This window comes from Triticum urartu, chromosome 7A (genome assembly GCF_056163025.1).
Source record: "Triticum urartu cultivar PI428250 chromosome 7A, HENAU_Tu73, whole genome shotgun sequence".
Taxonomy (NCBI): Eukaryota; Viridiplantae; Streptophyta; class Magnoliopsida; order Poales; family Poaceae; genus Triticum; species Triticum urartu.
Window position 1 is genome coordinate 456,684,296 of NC_141879.1, and position 18,424 is coordinate 456,702,719.

The 18,424-nt window shown below is 45.5% G+C and overlaps 2 protein-coding genes across 2 annotated transcripts; one reads left to right on the forward strand and one right to left on the reverse strand.

Moving 5' to 3' along the window:
- Positions 1 to 538: 538 nt before the first annotated feature.
- LOC125528053 (actin-related protein 3) lies at positions 539 to 8,325 on the forward strand. Its single transcript, XM_048692569.2, has 10 exons — positions 539 to 945; positions 1,839 to 2,073; positions 2,159 to 2,416; positions 3,180 to 3,326; positions 4,923 to 5,015; positions 5,364 to 5,483; positions 7,199 to 7,309; positions 7,393 to 7,518; positions 7,665 to 7,757; positions 7,950 to 8,325. The coding sequence occupies exons 1-10, from the start codon at positions 899 to 901 to the stop codon at positions 8,028 to 8,030; spliced, it is 1,311 nt and encodes a 436-aa protein (XP_048548526.1). The 5' UTR covers positions 539 to 898; the 3' UTR covers positions 8,031 to 8,325.
- Positions 8,326 to 9,103: 778 nt separating this feature from the next.
- On the reverse strand, positions 9,104 to 12,477 carry LOC125528052 (transcription factor SCREAM2). The gene is made up of 4 exons (XM_048692568.2): positions 11,261 to 12,477; positions 9,880 to 10,107; positions 9,611 to 9,781; positions 9,104 to 9,509 (listed from the first exon to the last, which is right to left on the reverse strand). Exons 1-4 carry the CDS (start codon positions 12,338 to 12,340, stop codon positions 9,423 to 9,425), a joined length of 1,566 nt encoding a protein of 521 aa, XP_048548525.1. The 5' UTR covers positions 12,341 to 12,477; the 3' UTR covers positions 9,104 to 9,422.
- Between the last annotated feature and the right edge of the window lie 5,947 nt (positions 12,478 to 18,424).

Here is an 18,424-nt window from a genome sequence, read left to right on the forward strand (position 1 = left end):
TGGTGGCGCTGTGGGGTTGAGACGGACAACAGGGAGGGATAGTGCATTTTTTTGGTTCACAGTTGATTACTCTTATTTTTTTCTTTTTAATTAAAGAGGGGCAGAGAGAAGAGAAAGAAGGCATGTTAGGCTAGGTTAGGAATAATTTGATGTGATTTGGCGTAGGTCAGATTTACCAGATCCTACTTGGGAGACGCGTCGAGGCGTGCTCTGGCCTCCTTAGTTTTCGCCTCAGATACAAGCTGGATTTGAGAGATGACGAATAGTATGGACATATAAGATCGGTTTGAGGGGTCGGGGAGGTCACATTTTCACCACCGATCATCCGCCCATACAGAGAGTAGAAGCTTCGGGCGCTTTTTTATTGTGCCTGTTGATGTTTTTTTATTAAATTACTCCCTTTGTCTCCAAATTTACGGTGATTGTAGATGCTGTAATGTTGTGGTTTGGTTCGATCCACGACCGGAGCAAGTGCGGACCAACTGAACCACGGACAACCTACTAGTGCTAGTGCGCCTCCATTTCCGACCATGCCACAGCAACCGAGGCGAGGCTCCCCTGCAAGTGCTCCCTTCCTTCCTTCCTTCCCGCTTCCCTCGTCAACCAAATCAACCAACCCCCCAATCGCCACGACTGGCACGCCCCTCCTCCCCCCAATCTCCCGAGCCTTCTTTCTCGTCCCCAATCGCGTCCCAAACCCCCCAACCACCCTGCGCGGATCGATCCCCCACCGACTGCGTGCGCACTGGCAGCCGCAGCCGCAGCCGCGTCCCCGTCTTCCTCCCCGCCGATTCGGCCGAGCGATCGCGGCTGCCCTCGTCCACCCATGCTTCTCCGGGCGGCTGCGGACGAGATATGAGCCGGCGGGGAATCGACGGAGCCGCCGACGCCGCCCGCCATGGACCCCTCCGAGCGCCCCGCCGTCGTATTCGACAACGGCACCGGGTACAGCCCCGAATCTCTCCGTCCGATCCTGCGGCTGTACCGCTGGTGTGATTCGCGCCTGCGCTTGCAGCAGTAGCTAGGTTATTTTTCATTTCGTTTGCGCGGGTCCCTGAGTGCGTGCCCGTGTGTTTCCGCTGACCGCGCTAGAGGCGAATTGGGGCAGGTCGAATCGGATTACTGACTACCGTGGGAATAATGCATTTCGTTAGCCAAAATGGGACATGAATCACCACCAACGGCGTGTCATGCGCGAGGCTCGCTCCCTAATTGCGAGCAAACATTCACATTGGTAGCTCGAGCGTTCTAGAGTATGGTGAACATGAACCTAAAATGACACGGATTTCTATGCGTGTTTGAAAAAAAATACCACAGTGAACTTAAGGTAGGAAGAATTGAAACTGGGTTTATGGACTTTCTATGGCTATCTTTATTTCATCATTGGTTGAACTAGGTGTTGCTCCATTCATTATTGGTTAAGTCTTTAAATCCACGCTGCCAGCGGTGAGGCAATATCTGTCTGTTTAATGGTTGGAGCTACGAACGGAAAATATAGGGACTGCTTCTACTTTTTTAGGATTATAGTTAGTAATGTTGTTCTAGTCCTTTAGCTCAAATTGTTGCTGTTACACTGTAGACTATTACGAAGTACTATAACATGTCTTAACTGATGCACTATGTGTGCTCCGTGAAACATAAAAATGACAATCGTTAACGGACTGCGATAGAAGGCAGGAAATAATTGTTCCCGAGCACAAGCGTTTTATCTTGAAGTCAGATTGTTTTGGTTTCTTCAAAGCCGCTTGAAATTTTCCATATGCATGTCACATGCAAAATTTGCTCTATTAAGCTCATCACACTGTGTCCTTGCATAATCTGTATGCTCTTATGTTTAGGTATAGCAAACTTGGGTTTGCTGGTAACTCCGAGCCGTCTTTCACCATCCCTACTGTAGTAGCTGTGAATGAATCTTTCTTGGACCAATCAGAGCAGTGCAGTAGTGCAAATTGGCTAGCACAGTATAATGCAGGTGTCATGGCTGATCTTGATTTTTTTATCGGGGATGAGGCTCTGTCACATTTCAAATCTAGTGGCCTGTACAGTTTAAGAAGCCCAATTCGTCATGGTCAGGTATGCATATACATTTTCTGTTTGTAATATTGTCCTTCGCGGGTGCACCATGCCACTATGTCATATCTTTTTCCCTGCTCCCCAGGTGAATGACTGGGATACAATGGAGAGATTTTGGCAGCAATCCATTTTCAATTATCTACGGTGCAATCCTGAGGAACACTACTTCCTACTTACAGATAGTCCTGTCAGTACGCCGGAAAGTCGTGAATGTATGGGAGAAATTATGTTTGAGACCTTTAATGTCCCTGGTCTATATATTTCTGTGCAATCTGTGCTCAGCCTTTCTGCTGGATTTGCATATCTGAAAAGTCTTTCTGAAGAGGATTCAGAAGATTCTGTGGTAGGTCTTGAATTCACCTCCTTTCATGCTTTTGTTTGATCAAGTATCAAGATGGTCATCATCCCGTGAACTTCATCTCTTTCACTGGAACACATCACCTTGTGAATGTTTTAACAGATAACCAAAATTCTCATATTGATCTCATACCCACATTAAGATAAACTCCCCTTTTACATTTTACAGATTGTTCTTTGGAATTGTTGCCTTGCATGTTTCGACAAAATTTTGGTCCATCTTTGGATATATTACCCATTCATATCGTACTTGTTGCTTGCCAGCCCCTGGAGTTTCCATTCCAATTTGGAGATATGTTTTACTATTCCGTACTCATAAGCATGGATCCTGGAGAATTTTGAGCGTAACACAACCTCATGATATGAAGAAACCATTTCGTGAGAATTATGTGACGACTGCTTATTTCTCACTCCCCAATTCTGCAATGAGCGCCAATTAACTTGCTAACTAAAACTTATGTTTATCTAGAATTGTGGTTGTGAAGCTCTGTAAAGATATTTTGTTCTAGACATAAATAGTACTCCCTCCGTCCCAAAATTCTTGTCTTAGATTTGTCTAAATACGGATGTATCAAGTCACGTTTTAGTATTAGATACATCCGTATCTAGACAAATTTAAGACAAGAATTTTGGGACGGAGGGAGTACTACCATAGGAGTAATCATCATTGATGAAGTAGACTCATCTAAAGCCATGTATTCTGGCAGGATACAACTCTTCTCGTGAGTTTGACCAATATATTTTGTCAGTCTGATATGACAGGTGTAGTAGTTGACATTGGGGATGGAGCTCCACATATTGTGCCAGTTGTGAACGGCTATGTAATTGGGAGTAGCATAAAGTCTTTTCCTCTTTCCGGAAGTGATGTAACTCAGTTTGTTATGCAGCTCTTACAGGTATTTAATTTTCTTCTCACATTTTCCTGCGGTTATGTTGGGGTGTCGACGTCCTTGTGCTGTCCATGAATAGGTTCTGTATCCAGTACTTGCATATTGCAAATACATTAATTGAAGCAAGTTTGTGCAGTACCGACTAAACCAGAACAATTGAATAGCAATTTTTGGATTTTCCTGAAGTTTGGGTGGTATGGAATTATCCAGGAAAAAGGAAATGTGTTGGCAGTAAGAAGAGACCATCATGTATTTGTTAGGTACTTCGGCAAATATTTATCATGTTAGAATATTTATCTGGATAGTTCAATGATAGTAATAATCGGATAACACTGCATTTCGGTCAACAAAGCCAAAACAATGCTTCAGTCAAATAGTTTCTACTTTCATGGATATCTATTCTGAAGCCTCCTTGTAAGTGATCATGTTAATATGTGAACCCTAGATCTGTTGTGCGTTATTGCTTGGTATCCTGACATTAGTTTTGCACTGCTCAGTATGGTTGCTTGATTAATCAACTTGGAAGAGTTCGCATTCCTTTTGTAAGGATACCTAAGGGCTAAGGCTCCAGTCTCCCCCATATTATACCCACAGACCATATATCATCCACAAGAAGTTGATTTTGTGAACATGTTCTCTTATGAAATATGGCAATTTTTTATCTAGATCACACAAATCTAGAAAACAAAACCTGCACCATTGCATTCACAAGTGTTGCTGTTATTGGTTTTGAGTCGTATGTGCAGCGGAATTATGCGGAACCAGCAACAATAATAGACTTGTACTTGCATAAAACTAGAACGAGTTGAAATGCCCATGTTGGATGCTATTTGTACTTTAAATTAAGTTGTGATCCAATTTGTGGATCAAGTTAGTTGTTTTATATAAATGACTAGCATTTACCTGTTTTTAGACAACAAATCAATGAACAAAAGTTCCAATAAGCCTCGGAGCTTCTCTTCCAAGTCAGGGATGAGCCCTGCTTCCGGACAGTAGAGGACCCTCTCATTGGTCTTCAGACCTTTACTATACCCAAATTATCTCATTGTGGATCAATGTCCATAACAGCTGCCATAATGTTTGGGTGGCCTCTTAGCCTCAGCTGCAACTTTAGATTGAATGAAAATATGTAATTTAAAATGAAAAACTGGAATGTTGTCATCTGGGCAAGAAACTCCATTTTACTGCAGAACTAGTGCGACATCATTTGCCATGAATATTTGGTTGTGGCCATTCTGTAGAAGCTAGTGAAACATGGTACTCTGATCACAAATGTAGTTTGTTTTAGGATTTGGACCAGTCAAACATTGTTAAGTTTGACCATTACAATAGAAAATATTACCTACATTGACAACATGAAATTGGCATTACTAGATTCATTGTGAGAATACATTTTTGTAATGCATAATTATTTTTATCTCAAGCAACATATTTTTGTATAAATTGATGATCAAAATCTGCGTCTATGTCCAAAACAACATTCATTGGTGATCAGAGGGGACAGATTTCTGCACGTACATGGCTGCTTTTATGCTTATGGCGTGTAGTAGTATTATAATATGAAATTCTGTTGGTGATTTAGTATCATCGTGCGTTATGCAGGAAAGGGGTGAGCTTCTTCCACCTGATGATGCTTTGGATATAGCTCGTAGGGTGAAAGAAACGTATTGCTATACTCCTTCAGACATTGTCAAGGTACTGTGCTGCTTGGAACCAATGTCTTGATATTATATTTTCTTGTCCTTGTATTTTCCAATGATCTACACAAGCACATCATTCAGTGGAATATTTGAGAGTTGAAGTTTCTCCACTAAAGTCAAATATATAAAACCTATTCTGTGCAATGCTGAGAAATCACTGTTATTTTGTTATATGGAACTGGTCTACATGCTGCATATGTTTGCTTGTGTTGTTGTAATAGCGACTAATACCTACCTTTTGGACTTCACCTTTTGCAATACCAACTCATTTATTCATATTCCTTTTTCTTTATGGATTTATCTGTTCACAAGTATGATAGGCGGTTGAATTGTATAATTTCAGGAGTTCAAGAAGCATGACAGCAAGCCTAGTAAATATATCAAACAATGGTCTGCAATCAAACCGAAGACTGGGGTTCCATACACAGTTGACATTGGATATGAGCGTTTTCTTGGACCAGAGGTTTGTCCGTACACCGTATTCTACCATTCAATTTCGTGGGAATTTTTCATGCAGTGGGCCTATTCATTATTCTCCCTCTGTTTCAAAATAGATGTTGTTTTAGCCTTGCCATTTTTTCTCAGAATGCTTGTCAGTTTACGTTGTCAATGCAATTTAAGTCATTCTGTTCTTACTTTACCCTTAATCAACAACAAACAACAACTAAGCCTTTAGTCCCAAACAAGTTGCGGTAGGCTAGAGTTGACCCATAAGATCTTGAAACCAGCTCATGGTTCTGGCACGTGGATAGCTAACTTCCACACGCCCCTATCCATGGCTAGTTCTTTGGTGATATTCCAGTCCTTCAGCTCTCTCTTTACGGACTCCTCTGATGTCAAGTTTGATCTACCCCAACCTCTCTTGACATTATCAGCACACTTTAACCGTCCCCTATGCACTGCGCTGTATATGTCCGAACCATCTCAGCCGACGTTGGACAAGCTTCTCTTCAATCGGTGCTACCCCAACTCTCACATATATCATCATACCAGACCCGATCCTTGTGTGGCCACACATCCATCTCTACATGCGCATCTCCGCTACACCTAACTGTTGAACATGTCGCCTTTTAGTCGGCCAACACTCAGCCTCGATTCTTCTGGCATCTTGTTTGCCCAAAAAATGAGGTTGAAAAGCTTAGTTAGCCATACTATCGCTGTCTCTGAGGCCTCTCCACACCTCAATGGGGATACAATCAGGGTCCATCGCCTTGCCTCCTTTCATCCTTTTTAAAGCCTCCCTGACCTCAGACTCTTGGATTCGTCGCACAAAGCGCCTGCTGGTATCATCAAAGTAGTCGTCGAGCTCAATAATATAGCTCCCATTCTCTCCATTGAACAGCTTGTCGAAGTACTCCCGCCATCTGTGTTTAATCTCCTCGTCCTTCACCAGGAGTTGATCTGCTCTGTCCTTGATGCATTTGACTTGGTTGACATCCCTCATCTTCCTTTCTCGGATCTTGACCATCTTATAGATGTCCCTTTCGCCTTTCTTCATGTCTAAGTGCTAGCAGAGGTCCTCATACGCCTGACCCCTTACTTTACTCACAGCTCACTTTGCGGCTTTCTTTGCCACCTTGTACTTTTCTATGTTGTCTACACTCCTGTCCAGGTGGCAGGTGTAGGCATCTAAAACAGTCTTATATGACCGATTGAAGAAATCATTTCATTCTTCAAGATTTATAGTAATAATGAAAATACGGGGTCCCAACAGATTAAATTAGTAATTCTGATGGTTCACAGGTATGAAACTATGTTGAACTGCTAAGCTCTTATAACCAGTCATCAAATCAATGGACGCCTTTGCACGTTTAGACTTGAGGTTGCAATGCCTTATTACATACTTATAGAAGTATCATCTGACTGACAGACAGGTTTGACCATTATATGGGAATTTGGATCATGATTTTCTTTATTCATAAATACGTAAATAATAAGTAGCTCGGGACTTTTCTCGGGCAATGGTTTATCATTAGTCTATGCGGGTTATGAAATATATCGAGAAGCTCTAAAGGAAATCCCTATAATTTTATGTTTGTTTTTAGCTGAACTTAATTCTGTAGGTTGTTACGCATTTTTATCAGAATAAAGAGGCAACAGTTTACAAGTGTCCTTGCTCTTGCACTTGACACAAGTAGTAGTTGGAACCAGTGTAACTTTTTAATAACACAAATGCAGATCTTCTTCCATCCTGAGATGTATTCTCCTGACTTCTCCACTCCTTTACCTGAACTGATTGACAGCTGTGTTCAATCTGCGCCAATTGACACAAGGAGAGCTTTGTATAAGGTGCTTTCTTTGAGCTCTGCAAACACATGTAAGAATAGAAAGTGACATGTTGATGTGACACTATGAAATTCCACTATTTGCAGAACATAGTATTATCTGGTGGAACTACCATGTTTAAAGACTTCCACAAGAGACTCCAAAATAATATAAAGAAGATAGTAGACGAACGTGTTGCCGAAACTAATGCGCGTCATCGCGTGGAGGTGAAAGTAAGTACAACAATGCTTGACTGAGCTCATGCCGTAACTAGTTGAATTGCCCTCTATATGTTCATGTTTGAATGTCAGCCTGTTGTAATCAATAGTCTATATGTGATTGATTCTGTATGTTTCGTTTGTCTATTATTTGATGCCAGCCTGTTGAGGTCAACGTAGTCACCCATCCTATACAGAGCTATGCAGTTTGGTTTGGGGGTTCTGTAGCTGCATCCAGCCATGAATTCTTCGAGGTACCTGCCACTTGACACTTCATTTCACACGCAGAAGTGAATATTAGTGCATATATTTCTGCTATATTAACTGTTGTATGTCGATGGAAGGCCAAGTTACTATTACGCCACTCCAGACATTGCCATTTGTAATTGGGCTATGAATTCAGTCATACATGGAATTAAGTGATTATTTTTTCTGTTGTCATTCAGTGCTGCCACACAAAGGAAGATTACGAGGAGCATGGAGCAAGCATCTGCCGAACAAGCACCGTTTTCAAAGGAATGTACTGAAGTTTTGACGTATCCGACATTTTTTGTAGGAGCTCTACTAGGTTTCTCCAAATAGAATAGAGTCAAAATTGATTCTCCTTTTGGCTCGTCTCAACCATCACTGCGCCGATAGATTTGTAGCTCAATATGTAGCTCTCTCTGTTCTGTACGACATGTTGTGTATAGTCAGCAATTTTCTTCCTGTTCCAGGTGCATGTTTGCTTGTAGCCAGTTGTGGTCGTAAACAGAGAGATGTTTTCCCCTTGTATTCTTGTTTCATCTAGATAGAGGGTTGCTGAAAGAGTTTTGCTACGTATGGGGCTGTGTCTAACGCTATCTTGTTTCCCTTCTACTGTTTTGTGCTACGGATCCGGAGAAAATGCGAGGCTGCTAACGGGTGCTCAATATCTGCTCCTGCCGCATCAGACGGGCATGGGGGGCTTTTTGGCGTTTTAGAACATGAAGAGAGCAGATTGTATAGCTAACTTTTATGTCCATAATTTTTAGTGTGAGCTCAAGTAATATATAGGGGGGCCCTCCTTTGGAGGGTTCTAGTCTTGATTAGTGTTGGATCGGCACTGTCATCTTCGTTGGAGCTAGGCCAGCGTGACAAGGAACAAGTAACGAGTGACACTGGAATCGTCGAGTAACGAGTTTATTTTCGGTTTGAGTTTCACAGAAGGTCAAGGTGAGGCAGTAGATCGGCTTCCGTGGTCCAGCAGAGCAGCTCTGCAGCAGTGACATCAACAGTGCATTTCACGTCCTGTATTCGCAGTCTTTGCCATGCCTCGGAAATTAATTGTCGCGGATCTCCGTAGTACGTACTGTTTACAGCGAGATACCGGCTGTTGGTCCTCTCTTTCTTTTCTTACCGGAGTAGCAAGCTTTGATTGGAAACCAGCCAAATCCAGCCCTGCTAGTGCCAGGCTGCAGTGAAGACCGTTGTCGTTGGGTCCAGCACAAGGACCACTTTTGCCTGCTTGCTCTCTCTCTCTCTGTGCTTCCAATAACTGACCTGCACAACACCGTTTGGATTTTGCAAACCAAATCCAAGCCACAGCAACCACAAAGACGCCAGAAAAACATCACGCAAGGAACCGAAAAGACACATCATCTAACAATGTGTTACGCTTCAATGATCCACACAAGTCTCGTTCAAACTTATACACGATGTACTGAAAAATAAGGTAACATCAGGCATAAGCAATGTTAGGTACTCGTACTAATAACAGATTGCCGACATTATTTTGGACTCTAAAAGACTCGCAGATAAATCGGTTCTGGGAAGGGGTTTCAGACTACCCAAGGTGAGGTAGCTTCTCCCGGAAAACACCGCTACTTGTTGTAAAAAGAAATTCCTTAGATACAGCACTATCCTCTGCACTTGGCTGGCTGCCCCTCCCTCCCTCCCTCCTACATCGCGGGAAGATGGAACCCCGCGGATTGCAAGAGAACCGCCTTGATCTCCTCGGGCTGAAGACCAGGGCCATCCTTGCATTGCTGATGCCAAGAAGAAGAAGGAGCCGAGTGAGCAAGATAAGTCGAGTTTTCTCTTCATTGTTTCTGAAAGGTGACGACAGACATGGACTACAATGCCATACCTCAGCCTTGAAGACGTCCAAGGCAAAGCCATTGAAGCAGCTGATAACGGCCTGCTGCACATCAAGACCAAGGGCTTCGATCGCCTTCATGGCAGAGAGCACAAGCCCGGGCCTGCGAGGGCACAGCATGTGGATGTTGACGGCCCGGCCTTCCCGGAGCCTAACCTCAACCTTTTGCAAGCCAAGGGGGACAAAAAAGGATACCATTGTCACGTCAAGGTCTGAATTTCCTGAGTGAAATTCAGAGGTCTCAAGAGATAGATACTCACGGTTGGCTGCTGGCCGGTAGGGCTTGGCAGCGCACTCGGGCAGAGCTCCTCCTTCACGCGGGACGGCAGCGCGGGCAACGTCGGAGTCACAGGGTGGAAGCTTGTGGGCGTCGGAGGCAGCGAGGGCATGGAAGGGGATGATTCAAGCTCATTCTGAAGATTGCTGATCTTGTGCAGGAGCTCCTTGAGGTACTCGATCGCGTCACCGAGAATCGAAGCCCTGTCCATCTGCCCATTGCAACCACATACATCAGTTCGCTAGACTAGCTACGCATAGAGAGAAATGATAGTTGGTGAATTGTATGCAGAGATTGTTTAGTCCTAGGAATATAAATTCAGTAGCCTTTCTAAGTAAGGCAAGATTATGGCCATGCCAATAGAGATAATCATCAGTAGAGCTAAACAGAAAAGTGGGACTGCGGATACTGGAGTAAATCACAAAGCTAGACAGACCAAGGAGTGTGTGGCCAACAAGGCTTAAATTTCTATGACACATTCTTTAAACTGGCGTGCATCCACAACTCTACACAGAAACCTGCACCTAAAATGCGCAATAACTGACCGATTTTTATTATGTAACTATTTTTATGATCTTTCTCTCTACAACTCTACGATAATTGAGTGAAAACTGAACATGAGGCAGCAGAGACAAAGACTGGCAATAAGATGGAAAATAATTTATCTGCAGTAAAAAACTAAAGTTACTCTAATCTAATTCCTCAGGCAATCAGATACTCCATGATAATCATCCTAAAAATATTACAATTATCGCCACGCCAAATAGGGAGAACATTTAACATCTAAGATAACATTTGCTGGAATGAAATTGAAGATCTGGTCCTGTAGACAACCAAAATGCACAAAATTCGTCAAGATTATGTGATGTAGCAAAATTGCTTAAGGGCTTCTTTGATTCAAAGGATTCTCAAAGGAATTTTGAAGGATTCTAATCCTTAGGATTTTTTCCTATGTGGGTTGTTTGATTCGTAGGATTGTAAACCGTAGGAATTTTCCCATAGGATTTATTTGCACTAGATTTCATAGGAAATTTTCCATCCACTCAAACCTCTTTGAAAGAATCCTATGTTTTTCTTATGCACAATCAAACACTCATACAATCATGTAGGATTCAAGATGACATGCCATTCCAATCCCACGTTTTTCCTATTCCTGCATTTGGGAAATCCTACGAATCAAAGAGTCCCTAAACCTTTTTTTTCGAAAAGGGGGTCAGGCCCCGGCCTCTGCATCAGAACGATGCATATGGCCATAAACTTTTGCTTAAACCTACTCAACCTAAACACAAGCAACAACTAGTATTTCCTTGTGTACTTTACGAAACTCTGATAAGGCGCTGAGGCGCACACAAATAATTTCTCACCTTGCTGATCTTCGGCACGACGGACCTGAGCATGTAGAGCCGGTCATTGAGCTTCTTCCGACGACGACGCTCCGCCATGAGGTTCTTGGCTGGCATTCCCTTCTTCTTTCCCTTCCCTTCAGCCGCAGCGCCGCCGGTCACCGTGCTGTTGGCGTTCGACTCCTTGCCGTCCTTCCTGCCGCTCTCCTCCACGTCCCTCCCGTCCTCCGAGTCGTAATTCAGCCCGGACGCGTCAATGCTGCCCATGTCCTCGTCGGCGTCGTCGAGCATGGTGTCACAGCCCGCGGACAGGGCGCTTCCTTCCGCCGCCACCGCCGCCTTACGCTTCCTGTCGTCGTCCTCTTCGCCGGCATTACGCCGTAGTGCGCGCTTCTGGAAGAGCGTTGGCTGCGCGCCCACCGGCGGGAAGATCTCCAGCGGCCGCAGCACCGCCGCCTTGCCGCGACCGGAGAAAGGAGCGGTCAAGGACACTGGAGCAGCCGGCCCCTCTGAGGAGGAGCCGCTCCCGCCCCCGCCTCCGCCCCCGGCACCGGTGTCGAACAAGTCGAAACCGGCGAGGCCACCAAACTCTGTCATCTGTGCCGGTGCGGTGCCGAAGCCGCCGAAGGAGCCGAGAAACCCTGTGTTCCCATGCGGCAGCAGGGAAACCGGCGATGTGTTCGACGCGTTGCCGGCGCCAAGGAACGCCGTGAAGTCGCCGCCTCCAGTGCCGGAGCCGCCGAGGTCGAACCCAGAGACGTCGAACGGTCCGGTACCGCCCAGGTTGAGGAGCGGGAACATCTGTGGACCGGCTCCGAAGCCGGAGCTGGACCCCGATGCTTCCATGGCGGCCGGCACCAGGGCCATGGACCCGTTCGCGGCGCCGTCACCAACCGCGCCCGCGCCGAAGTACCAGTCCTCATCAAGCATCGACGGGGCGCGGAACCCGCCGCCTCCCCCCGTGGGCATAGCCAGGAGGTGCTGGTCGTGGTGGTGCCCAGCCTCCTGCCCCATCGCCGGCGGCTGCTCGTGGCCGAGGCCCTGTTGTTCATGGCCGTCGTCTTCCTGCATCCAGAGCGAATTATTGAACCGCGATAGCATGGTCGCGGAAATGGCGGCGCGGGGTGAGGTTTTTTGGTGCGGTAATGGCCGGGGGAGGAGTTGGCATGCGGCAGAGTCGCAGAGATGGCAGAGCAGGACAGAGGAGAGCAGATGAGAGCGCAGGGAGTCTCAGTTACTGGTTCTTTCTGGCAGCGAATCGTGGGTATATGTATGCAAGGAAAGGAGCTGCTGGCCACCGAGGAGAGAGATGCGTCAAATTACCGCAATGCCCACTCCTCTAAAATTGTCTTTTCCAGTGTTTTTCAGTTTGGACGCGAATATTGTGCGGACGTCGGCTCCCTCGCTTTTAATCGAACGATCGTTCGCACTGGGTGGCCAACCCAGGGAACAAAAATGTGCGCATCAGCCGTCAGGGAATAGAAAAGGATTGGCCTAATGCGATAGATGTATTATTAAGCCTGGATGTCTTTTCTAAACAAAACATAACTTCCCTAAAAAAACAGAACTAATGCTGAGGATATCTTCAGAATGAAACAAATTAGAGAGGAGCTTAGTGAGATTTGAAAGAAAAAGAAAACTGCCATGTGGCAGAGATCTAGGGATAGGAAAATCAAAGAGGGTGATAGAAACACAGCATATTTTCATGCTATTACCAATCAACGTAGGAGGAAAAATCAGCTGTCTATTTTGGAAGGACCAGATGGATCTGTGTACTCCACTAGAGACATGCTAGAGGTTGCAACTAACTTTTATAAAAACCTCTTTGGGCATGAAACTAAACCTAACATTCATCTTGATGACCAATTTTGGTATGAGGAGGAGCTTGTGACAGAAGCTGAAAATGTCTTGCTTGAGAGGCCTTTTTCGGAAGAGGAAATTAAAAAAACTGTTATGGGCTCCTATGCTAATGGAGCCCTTGGCCCTGATGGTTTCTCCTTTTAGTTTTATCAACGCTTTTGGGAGATTATCAAAGGAGATTTCATGGCACTGTGAGAGACTTTGAGAATGGGTCTTTGGATATCCAAATTAAACTACTTTATAGTCACTCTCATTCCTAAAGAGCCAGATGTCAAAATATGAAGAAGTTTAGGCCCATTTGCTTGAGTAATTGCTCTGTGAAAATCTTTAGTAAGGCTATGACAAATAGGGTTTCCCCTGTGGGTCATAGGCTCCTATCCCCATGTCAATCTGCTTTTGTGAGAGGTAGGTTTATTTTAGAGAGTGTGGTTACTGCCCATGAGGCTATCCATGAAGTTCACAAATCGAGAGAGACTGGGATTGTTCTCAAGTTAGATTATGAGAAAGCTTACAATCGTGTGAATTGGGATTTCCTAGTGGATATGTTAACGTCTAGGGGTTTTGGAGCTAAATGGATTAGGTGGAATCTATCCATTTTGCAACAAAGCTCTTTCTGTGTCAAGATTAATGATGTGCTAGGCCCCTATTTTGTGGGGGGCGAATGGGCTGAAACAAGGAGACCCGAGCTTCCCCATGCTTTTTAATTTGGTAGCAGATGTGTTTTCTCGTATGCTGGTGAAAGCTGTTAATAACAGCATAACCTCTGGGATTGTTCCTCATATCATCCCACATGGGCTTATTTGTCTATAATATGCCGATGATACAATTCTTTTTCTAAATCCTAAGCCTGAATATGTAAAGAATTTAAAATGGCTACTTGCATGCTTTGAAAACCTTTCTGGTTTGAAGATTAATTATGACAAATGCGAGGTGGTCCCAATAAATATGAATGAAGATGATGCTAAATTGCTATCTCAAATTTTTTGCTGCAAATTGGGGGATTTCCCCCTTGAGTATTTGGGAGTACCACTGCACTATCTTAAGTTGAGGAGGGAATACATTCAATATATCATAGATAAAATTATTAAAAGAATTTGTGGATGGAAGGGGAGGCTACTTAGCTACGAGGCTAAGTTAGTCCTGCTCAAAGCTTGCATTGCTAGTATACCTATGTACCCGATGTCTGTTATTAAATTCCCTAATTGGGCTATTAAAGCCATTACCTCTCAGATGGTGCATTTCTTCTGGGGGAACCTGGGAGATGAGCATAAATACCATCTTGCTAACTGGGGGCTAATATCTCAGAAAAAAGATTTTGGTGGCTTGGGGGTACCCAATTTAAGAGAGTTTAACATGGCTTTGTTAGCTTCTTGGGCTAAAAGGTACTTCATGGACAGTGATAAAAACTGGGCGAGGTTGATAGACCATAAGTATAGAACCAAGAAACCTAATTTGTTATGGTCCAAACAGGGGGTGGGATCTCCCTTTTGGAAAGGGGTCACTTGGGATCTTGAAGGTATTAGGCCTTTCTTTAGATGGAACTTGGGCAATGGCAATAAAATCAGCTTCTGAAATGGCAACTGGGTTGGGGACTCTTTGCTAAAAACCCATTTCTGGGAGGTCTATGAAATTTGTCAGCAACAACAATGTGCAGTCTCAGAGGTGTGGGATGGTTGTAGTCTGAAACTCACCTTTAGCAGGTGTGTGGATGTTGCGTTTATAGAAAGGTGGCACAACCTGATCCGAGTCATTTCTACCAAAAATCTGACCAACGAGGAAGACCAACCTGTTTGGTTGTTGGAACCATCAGGGGTCTACTAAGTCAAATCTTTTTACAACGTGATCAACTAGGGTGGGGTTTCTACCCCCATCTGTTGTTTTTTTGGAAAATTGTGGTGCCGCACAAATACCTAGTTTTTTGTGGCTAGCTTTTAACAATAAAATTCTTACCAGAGACAACTTAAATAAAAGGAGAGTGGTAGAGAATCTAAACTATTTATATTGTAATGAAGATGAATCAGTTTGCCACCTGTTCTTTAAATGTGTAGTTGCCAAACAGATTTGGGGTGATGTTACTGATTTGTTTGGGTTTAATATTCCTAATAATATGACTAAGCTTTCCTCCTTTTGGAGTATGAATAACAAGAAAAATATCGTTAATATTGCTTGTGTTGCTACCATTTGGGGCATTTGGACTATGCGTAACGATATCTGTTTTCAGGGTGTGCCATGGACAAGCACTCGTGCGATCTTGGAGAGGATCAGCGCATCTCTACATCAATGGAAGATTCTCCGCGGGGGTGATCAATCGGTGTTGCTGCGACGTTGTCTTCAGCTCCTGGATCGGCAAAGAGGCGAGCTGCTCAGGATCGCCTGGGCTAGAAACTGAGAACGTGCGTGAAGAAGACCCGGGGCGGAGCGCTGAAGGCTCACTCAGGATGATTGCATGGAGGAAAAAGAACAAAGAGACCGGTGTCGATCTATTCTCTGTGATACCCTCTGGCGTAGCTCGGGTGGTGGTTATGTGGTTTGCTTTGCATGGCAGTACTTTCCTTTGGTAGTTGATATAGTTCGGTTTGCGCGCGTTTAGGCCGTACCTATTGTGTTTTTATGTTTTCTGGTATGCCATTCCAGGTAGCCCCGATTGCTTGTAACAGTCCTGGTGACTTGTGTTGCTCCGTTTTTTATAAAAATGGGGCGGGGGGACCCCTTTTGATCAAAAAAATTATTAAGCCTCGAGGGTAAGTATATACTCTCTCCGTTTCTTTATATAAGGTGTATTTTTTTAAAGTCAAACAAGTGCATGTTTGACCCAGCTTTAGAAATATATTAGTATCCACAATACAGAATATATATCATTTTATCCATGGTTACAAGAGTTTAATAATTTATATATTTGGTATTGCAGATGTTGTTGTTTTATTGTACAATCTTGGCCAAACATTTAAATGGTTGACTTGCATGGAAATGAATACACCTTATAGGGAGGGAGTATAAAGTACAAGACTTGGAGGGCCTACAGATGATGTATGAATCATATAGGAAAGAATACAATCAATCTTAACAAATCCTAGCCTACCATAATCTATACTCCAACCCCCAATCGTAACAGTAGCGTCGCGAACGGTCAGACTGGAGAGAAATCGAAAGTAGAAGCCGACGAGTTCACGTCCCCCCGTAGTCGTAGCGGGAGTGTTGTGGCCGGTGTCGCGTCGCAGATGCTTTGACTGTAGAGAAAGCCAACGAGTTGCTCAAGTGAGGTGATAGCCCTTTGTGCCGATATCGAGGTTGCCGAGAGCGTAGGGTGGTGTAATCATGGTCGAGGTATCCATATGAGGGATGTCATGGTCGATGTTGAGTCAGGGTGGCCGATGTCGAGGTAGTTGTCACGGAGCCGCAGAAACAAGGAGGTACCGAGTTAGTCATGGGCGCAGTGGTGTCGAGGTACTGGTGCGCTGGGAAGAAGACGATGTTGACGAGGCGTTGCGCCAGGTTTGCCAATCTCGGGGACACGTCATGGATGAAGACACACGTCGGTCTTGCCACCGCCGGGTCTGTGTAGATGGACGAAGTCGAAGTTGACGAGGCACCGCGCCGGATTTGCCAAGCCCGGGGACACGTCGTGGACGAAGCATGCATCGGTGCTGCCAGCACCGGGCATGCCTAGATGGGAACCATCACGGTTTGTATGCCATGTCAGAGGAGGCTAGCAGAGGAGGGCTCCACAACAGTTGCGATGCCAATCGGTGTAGGGTCGATGTCTCCTACGGTTGTCAAAGTAGATGAAGTGGCCGGGGTAGATGACGTCGATGCTGGCGATGAGCTGGTGTTGGAAGAAGACGAAGAGGTGGAGTGGCGGCGTGAGGAAGAAGAGAAGCAACAGTGCCCTGAGGAGGAGGCGGCGGCGGTGCTCGAAGTAGGCCAGGAACAACCCGACAGTGTGACAAAGACCGGCACGGACGATGGCGTTCCGCGCCTATGGAGGCGGGGTAGTGCATACCACGTAGAAGTCGACACGCGAGGACGATGGAGTAGACCGCGTGTTGCAGCGCTGTGACCCTAAGGGGCGACGTAGTGGCAGCACACGGGTCGGGGCGACGGCCCGAAGACCTCATGGAGACGGTGTTGACCGCGTGCCGGCGCTAAAGCCAGAAGGGGCGATGCAAAGGCGGCTCGAGGGTTGATACAACCGCGGGGACGGCCTTGGGGCGACGGTGTGGACCGCATGCCGCGGCGCTGCATCACAAAGGGGAGATGTCGCGGCAGCGCACGTGTCAGAATCTGGGCTCCGGGGACCCAAGGAAAGGTTCTAACACTTGGGTGTGTGCAAAGAGCTCCACTAAGCTACGACCCGCTGCTCACTGCCTCACGGCGATGCTCCGGCGTGCTCGAGCGAGAGGGAAAGAAGACACAACATGACGATTTACCCAGGTTTGGGCCACCTTGCGGTGTAAGACCCTATTGCTTTGTGGTGGATTGTGAGGGGGTCCTAGATTATGGGGTCCTTGGGTGTCCGATCTGTGTAGCATGGGCCGGACTGATGGGCCATGAAGATACAAGATAGAAGACCTTCCCCCGTGTCCAGATGGTACTCTCCTCTGCATGGATGGCAAGCTTAATGCCCAGATGTGTAGTTTCCTTTCTCTGTATACCGACTCTGTACAACCCTAGGCCCCTCCGGTGTCTATATAAACCGAAGGGTTTAGTCCGTAGAGGCTAACACAAATCATATAGGTTAGACATCTAGGGTTTAGCTATTACGATCTCGAGGTAGATCAACTCTTGTAACCCCTATACTTATCAAATACAATCAAGCAGGACATAGGGTTTTACCTCCATTAAGAGGGCCCGAACTTGGCTAAACATCGTGTCCCCCTTGTCTCCTGTTACCTTCGATCCCCAGACGCATAGTTCGGGACCCCCTACCCGAGATCGGCCGGTTTTGACACCGACATTGGTGCTTTCATTAAGAGTTCCACTGTGCCGTCGACGGTAGGATCGATGGCTCGCCTTATCATTAATGACAACATTACCTCTAGAGAGACCCTAGCTCCGAGACAGCTCCTCCAGCTCGGCGGTTTCACCATGGGCGCCCGTGCGGCCTTTAAGCCAAGGACAACCCTCGAGATCGCTAAACATCATCTTAGCGTCGGCCTTGAACACCCTGAAAAGATGAATCCAACAGATGTCTCGTCCTTAAACGAGCTACTTGATCACATCGCCGCCCTGGGAGTAGCAACAGATTATGATCAGATTGGGCTTAAACCCGATCCGAGGGAAATCAGGTCACCACCAATCACCTATCTTGTAGCGGTCGTGGAGGAA